General features: G+C 40.4%; 2 protein-coding genes across 2 annotated transcripts; both read right to left on the bottom strand.

Annotated features, from left to right (window-relative positions):
- Window positions 1–584: 584 nt before the first annotated feature.
- Window positions 585–2,261, bottom strand: LOC122770653 (macrophage mannose receptor 1-like). The gene has a single exon (XM_044027623.1). It carries the CDS (start codon window positions 2,058–2,060, stop codon window positions 1,233–1,235), a length of 828 nt encoding a protein of 275 aa, XP_043883558.1. The 5' UTR covers window positions 2,061–2,261; the 3' UTR covers window positions 585–1,232.
- A 930-nt stretch (window positions 2,262–3,191) lies between these two features.
- LOC122770961 (snaclec subunit B-like) lies at window positions 3,192–3,545 on the bottom strand. The gene has a single exon (XM_044028197.1). It carries the CDS (start codon window positions 3,543–3,545, stop codon window positions 3,192–3,194), a length of 354 nt encoding a protein of 117 aa, XP_043884132.1.
- Window positions 3,546–7,319: the final 3,774 nt, after the last annotated feature.

Below are 7,319 nucleotides of genomic sequence, written 5' to 3'. Positions count from 1 at the left end.
ATGTAAAATGAATACAGATAATCACCTCTGAGAAAAACAGCCTATTCCACTCAACCGGGCACCTTGAGCTACTAACAGAGGTAGTAACCCTGAAGGAAATGAAGACCAAGGACACAGTGCACAGTGCGGTTCACCAGAAAAAACCTAATGTAATCACACACTCCACCTTTTAAAATGAGGCCAGAATATGTTACTGAATATGATCAAATAGTTCAAACACACACAGAGACACGCAGAGGATTTCTGATTACCAAGGCCTGGTAAAACTATTAAAAGGCTTCCTTGAAGTATTATTATTGTAAGTACAATATTTTGAGTTAGTTTTTGGATTGAAATGCTTTAATATTTGTCAAGACAGTATGAATACAAGTCAATATAAGAATTAAGTACAAGAACTTGCCGGGAGGAGAGTTTTATACAACATTTTAAGCTTGCACAAAGCAAAAAAAGTTCTTTTTTTCTCACACACACACACAGGTAAATGCACACACAACTATAATATAATATCCAGGTGTTGACATAGGAGAAGAGCAACATGAGAAGAGATTTGCAGTGTTAGAAACTGCCAGGGAGTTGATGGTCAAATGAAACAAAACTTTCTCTTGATATAACCTTTAACTATAATTTAGAACAATACATCAGGTAGGATAAAAAATTCTTCCAATCTTTTTGTCAAAATTCAGTGACTATCTACCGTGAACATGCAGTTTTGCCCTCTGACCCATTAAAGGGCTCTTTTGTGCTGTGGCCCATAGCATCAATTCTCAATTACAAGTGTCTAATAATGTCCCAAAACTACGTTTGAGTTGTCATTTCTTTGAGAGCGCAATCATTTTTATACATCAATTTTGTAGAAGCTTGTTGAGCATGGGTCTATTTCACGATTCAATGATTTCATGTTCATTGCCATAAATAAATATGTAAGATTTTATAACATTATTTTTTATAAATAAATAAATAATTATGACAGTCTGGCTTTTTTCTTACACAGTGGCCTGGTCGATCAGGTACGGTCAACAGCAAAAAAAAAATAATGAAGGGTAATAGCGTCACAAATAAGAAAACAATGAGAAATGACAGCTGATCTCTTCTCTAGACTTTCAAGTTGGATTTGAAGTTGAATTAAATACACCTGATGCTTACATATTCTGTATTTTAACGTGTCGTTCCTGGAATAAAAGACGGTGAAAAAATTGATTTAAAGCCATTTACAAGCAAATATGGTGAATTTCTCAGATGCAGATGAAGGGTAATTTATCCTGACAGTCCAAGTTCACCCACATTTTATCTGTGGTTAGAGCACCACAGCGTTTTCGCTCTGGACACTGGTGGTCGTCTCCTTCGGGCCAGTCTTCATACACCAGAGAGTCATTGTTCGTCCACATCCAGCGATCATTCAGAAAACGCAGGCCAATCCACACTGGGTCAGTGATCTGGGCTTTCTTGATTTCTCTCTGGCCCAGGTGACGGTCTGTCTCAGAGAGCAGGCTGGGAAGATCAGTATATGACTCCCTGCAGTGCTCGAGAGCCTCCTCCCAGGTACTTCTCATTTCCACCACAGTTATGGTGTGGAAGCAGTAAAAATCCATTTTTGTACTCCTTCTCCAATCGTTCCACTTTCCAGATGGGAATAGGTGTACAGCGTCCTGTTCTTGCCAAAGATTATTTGGTTGATTTGTACCCCAATTTAGGTATGGGACCTCTCCCCCTACTGACCACTGCCAGGTGTCCTGTTCATCTTTGTAGAGACCGATCCATCCCTTACTATAGTTTCCACCTGCAGCTTCGAAAAGCTTGTCTTGGTCACTCTGGCTATAAACCATGGAAAGATCAGTGTAATGCTGTCTACAGTAAGATCGAGCTGTTTCCCAATCTTTCTTCTCTGTAATAAAAACGTGTTTTCCTATGTCTGCCTCCACAGCTGTACAAAGAAAAATGAAGAAGTTGATTCTTGTCATGGTCATTGCTCTGTAGCATAGCATGTAGCAGGATTGTTCTCTGGTCTGGATGGGTGTCACTAAAGTTTCAGGGTTTATGAGGAAAAGACTTTGCATGTGCATTGAATTTTTTGCACACACGCAAAAACATCTTCATGGTAGACTTGTCACTCGAAGAGAAAAACAAATGACACTAAGACGATGTTCAGAGTTAAAAACAGGTGACACCTATGAACCTGTAGTTGCAACACGCCCACCAAATCGCAAATCTCAAGGCTTCAGAAGAAGGTAAGTAAAGTGCCCCTCACCAGCACACACACACACACACACACACACACACACAAACACACACAAGCACACACGCACACACACACACACACACGCACACACACACCTGCACACACACACACAGAGGAGGATTTCTGATTACCAAGGGCTGGTAAACTATTAAAATGCTTCCTTGCAGTATTATTATTGTTTTAATAAATACAACATCTTGAGTTAGTCTTAGTTTTTCCTTCTTGTCTGTCAAGTCATGAACTAAAGAACCATAGAGGTAAAATAAATAAACTAACTAACAAAACAGAACAGAAAAGCACAGAACAGAACAGAACAGAACAAAACAAAACAAAACAAAACAAAACAAAACAAAACAAAACAAAACAAAACAGAACAGAACAGAACAGAACAGAACAGAACAGAACAAAACAAAACAAAAGAACATGGGCAATAAGAAAGAGAATATAAGGGAATATAAGAATGAAGTCCAAGAACTTGCTGAGAGGAGAGTTTTATACATACAACATTTTAAGCTTGCAGAAAGCAAAAAAAGAAGGAAATCTAAATATCACCACTGTAGTATTTCATCCCTATGTCAATGTCTCTTTTGCCTGGCAGAGTGAATGGAGAGACATATATTGCACTGTCATGCTCCTGGCAGCTCCTCTCCACCCTTTTTTCTCTGAGAAACCAAAGGTAAAGGCACACACAACTATAATATAATATCCAAGTGTTGACAGAGGAGAAGAGCAACATGAGAAGAGATTTACGGTGTCAGTAACTGCCAAGGAGTTGTTCCATCATATGTACATACCGCTGCACTGCTGGTCAAATGAAACAAACCTTTCTCTTGATATAACCTTTATCTATAATTTAGAAGAACCAATAAATAAACCATTTATTCACTTTAGTTCTTTATGTGGGAAAAAATTCCACCATCAGGCAAGCCATTTACAAGCAAATATGGTGAATTTCTCAGATGCAGATGAAGGGTAATTTATCCTGACAGTCCAAGTTAACCCACATTTTATCTGTGGTTAGAGCACCACAGCGTTTTCGCTCTGGACACTGGTGGTCGTCTCCTTCGGGCCAGTCTTCATACACCAGAGAGTCATTGTTCATCCACATCCAGCGATCATTCAGAAAACGCAGGCCAATCCACACTGGGTCAGTGATCTGGGCTTTCTTGATTTCTCTCTGGCCCAGGTGACGGTCTGTCTCAGAGAGCAGGCTGGGAAGATCAGTATATGTCTCCCTGCAGTGCTCGAGAGCCTCCTCCCAGGTACTTCTCATTTCCACCACAGTTATGCTGAAGCAGTAAAAATCCATTTTTTCACTCCTTTGCAAATCATTCCACTTTCCAGATGAGTAGATGTGTACAGTGTCCTCCCTTTGGCAATGATTATCTGGTTGAGAGTTATCCCAATTTTCGTATGGGACCGCTCCCCCTATTGACCACTGCCAGATGTTGTTTTGGTCTCGGTAGAGACCGATCCATCCCCGACGATAGTTTCCACCTGCAGCTTCTGAAAGCTTGTCTTGGTCACTCTGGCTATAAACCATGGAAAGATCAGTGTGATGCTGTCTACAGTAAGATCGAGCTGTTTCCCAATCTTTCTTCTCTGTAATAAAAACGTGTTTTCCTATGTCTGCCTCCACAGCTGTACAAAGAAAAATGAAGAAGTTGATTCTTGTCATGGTCATTGCTCTGTAGCATAGCATGTAGCAGGATTGTTCTCTGGTCTGAATGGGTGTCACTAAAGGTTCAGGGTTTATGAGGAAAAGACTTTGCATTGACCTATTTGCAATCACACACACACACACACAAAACATCTTCATGGTAGACTAGTCACTGAAAGAGAAAAACAAATAACACTAAGACGATGTTCAGAGTTAAAAACAGGTGACACCTATGAACCTGTAGTTGCAACACGCCCACCAGATCGCAAATCTCAAGGCTTCAGAAGAAGGAGTTTAAAATGTAATCAATGAAGGCAGACCAATGTATGGGAAACACACGCACAGGATTTATAGTAAGCAGTAACAACATCAAAACGGAAACCTCTGATCACTTTTGTCAAGTAACAATGCCTGTAAAGCTCTGTCCAAACTAACACATCCTCAAAACATGTCGACAAATTAAGGCAGTGAATGTAGATAAAAGCACAGAACAACAGACACAGTGTTCTGTGAAAGAAACACAAACACAACCAATTGCATCAATGAGTAGACATTGACCCAAGGTGACACTGTGGCTCTTGACAGATTGAGTGTATAATAGCAAGTCCACTGGAAGGTCAAGTGAGTTTTCTGTCCCAAAGGCCAGTAAAGTGCCCCTCACCGACACACGCACGCACACACACACGCACCCTCATGAACACATTAGCACAGCTACTCTTTAATTCTGAAATGCTAATATTTAATTCTGAATGTATTAAAGATGGACATTAAGAAGCAAACACGAGATCCCTCAGGAGAAAGGTCATTCTCGGGGTTCGACGCAGGATAGTTATACAACATGTTTAGAACTGAAGCCTGTGGATCTGTTCTGGACATGGCGCATCAAGGAAGTACAGATGTCTCTTGTTTGAAAATCTGGCACCATTGTCCAAGTTGTTGTTGTGATTTAAGATCATGAGACCGTACGGAATGTCCAGAGATAACATGTCTTTCATTATACGAGGCCCCAGAAAAACAGGAGAAAGGAGACATGTGATGTATGTGATGATGATGTGAGATAACCTTTAAATCAAATGGTCCTGAGATTCTGAGTTGTTCTGAGATTCGGCTGGAACACACGCTTACGATGCTTGACTTGTGACGAAAAGAATCCTCTTTGTTCTAAGTCTTGTGTCAGCGGAGTCTCTACCTGCACCATCATTGCACCACCATGTCGTTCTTTAAAGATGGAAGGCCAGGTAAACAACACAAATGCATGCACGCACACACCAACGCAAACAGAGGAGATTTCTGATTATCAAGGCCTGGTAAAACTATTAAAATGCTTCCTTGAAGTATTATTATTGTTTTAATAAATACAACATCTTGAGTTAGTCTTAGTTTTTCATTCTTGTCCATCAAGTCATGAACTAAAGAACCATAGAGGTAAAATAAATAAACTAACAAAACAAAGCAAAAAAACATGGGCAATAAGAAAGAGAGTATTTTTTGGATTTAATTTTTATCATTATTTTTTTTATTTTTGTCAAGACAGTATGAACACAAGTCAACATAAGCATAAGAACTTGCTGAGAGGAGAGTTTTATACATACAACATTTTAAGCTTGCAGAAAGCAAAAAAGGAAGGAAATCTAAATATCACCACTGTAGTATTTCATCCCTTTGTCAATGTCTCTTTTGCCTGGCAGAGAAACCAAAGGTAAATGCACACACAACTATAATATAATATCCAAGTATTGACAGAGGAGAAGAGCAACATGAGAAGAGATTGTGTCAGTAACTGCCAGGGAGTTGTTCCATCATATGTACATACCGCTGCACTGCTGGTCAAATGAAACAAACCTTTCTCTTGATATAACCTTTATCTATAATTTAGAAGAACCAATAAATAAACCATTTATTCACTTTAGTTCTTTATGTGGGAAAAAAAATCCCACCATCAGGCAAGCCATTTACAAGCAAATATGGTGAATTTCTCAGATGCAGATGAAGGGTAATTTATCCTGACAGTCCAAGTTCACCCACATTTTATCTGTGGTTAGAGCACCACAGCGTTTTCGCTCTGGACACTGGTGGTCGTCTCCTTCGGGCCAGTCTTCATACACCAGAGAGTCATTGTTCATCCACATCCAGCGATCATTCAGAAAACGCAGGCCAATCCACACTGGGTCAGTAATCTGGGCTTTCTTGATTTCTCTCTGGCCCAAGTGACGGTCTGTCTCAGAGAGCAGGCTGGGAAGATCAGTATATGACTCCCTGCAGTGCTCGAGAGCCTCCTCCCAGGTACTTCTCATTTCCACCACAGTTATGCTGAAGCAGTAAAAATCCCGTTTTTCACTCCTTTGCCAATCATTCCATTTTCCAGATGACAGCATGAGTACAGTGTCCTGTATATTCAAATCATTATTTGGTTGAGAGCTATCCCAATTTTCGTATGGGACCGCTCCCCCTATTGACCACTGCCATGTGCCGTTTGCGTCTCGGTAGAGACCGATCCATCCCCGACGATAGTTTCCACCTGCAGCTTCTAAAAGCTTGTCTTGGTCACTCTGGCTATAAACCATGGAAAGATCAGTGTGATGCTGTCTACAGTAAGATCGAGCTGTTTCCCAATCTTTCTTCTCTGTAATAAAAACGTGTTTTCCTATGTCTGCCTCCACAGCTGTACAAAGAAAAATGAAGAAGTTGATTCTTGTCATGGTCATTGCTCTGTAGCATAGCATGTAGCAGGATTGTTCTCTGGTCTGGATGGGTGTCACTTAAGGTTCCGGGTTTATGAGGACAGGACTTTGCATCGATTATTTGCACACAAACAAAAACATCTTCGTGGTAGACTTGTCACTCACAGAGAAAAACAAATGACACTAGGAGTTTTGTTTGAGAGCACATGGAATATACATAAAAAAAATGTATGTAAAAAATAATAAAAAAAATAGTTCCTGATAATGGTCTCTTTTTTCAGCTATTTTTCCAGAATACCATGATGCGATTCTGTAAATGATGGTCCTATTTAGAGGAAAATACAGTAGATGATGAACGCATGACAAATATGAGCGGACAGCAGTGTGATCTAAAGCTGGGATCATCCAATCGGAGCCTGGTTTCAGGTGATGCCTGTGGACCTCTGATTCCAAACATGTCAACATGGCGCCAGCCGTGGTTAGAGCAAGACGACAGAGCAGACGCCGCCGCGTTACTCAGGCCTGGATTGGTAATGGGAATATTGGTATTGGTAAGGCATTGCAAAAATAATCCTCAATATTGCTGCATCGAAACTATGAACAAAACTTAAAGGTGAACGTGAAAGCTGAACACTGACGTCACTTGCCTTTCTCCACTGCTATTGTAGTGTTCCCAAACAGAAGACCTGAAGGAGATTGGTGTCTCCTCAAGCTCTGGCAATCTCTAGGCTCGTCTTTGTTA

Source organism: Solea senegalensis, linkage group LG6 (genome assembly GCF_019176455.1).
Source record: "Solea senegalensis isolate Sse05_10M linkage group LG6, IFAPA_SoseM_1, whole genome shotgun sequence".
In the NCBI taxonomy this organism is placed as follows: Eukaryota; Metazoa; Chordata; class Actinopteri; order Pleuronectiformes; family Soleidae; genus Solea; species Solea senegalensis.
The sequence above is the reverse complement of the archived record's forward strand: the minus strand, read 5'-3'. Positions and strand labels throughout refer to the sequence as shown.

Excerpts from the sequence above, each read along its gene's own strand:
- LOC122770961 (XM_044028197.1), bottom strand. The coding sequence starts at position 3,545 with ATGGATTTTTACTGCTTCAGCATAACTGTGGTGGAAATGAGAAGTACC.
- LOC122770653 (XM_044027623.1), bottom strand. The coding sequence starts at position 2,060 with ATGCACATGCAAAGTCTTTTCCTCATAAACCCTGAAACTTTAGTGACA.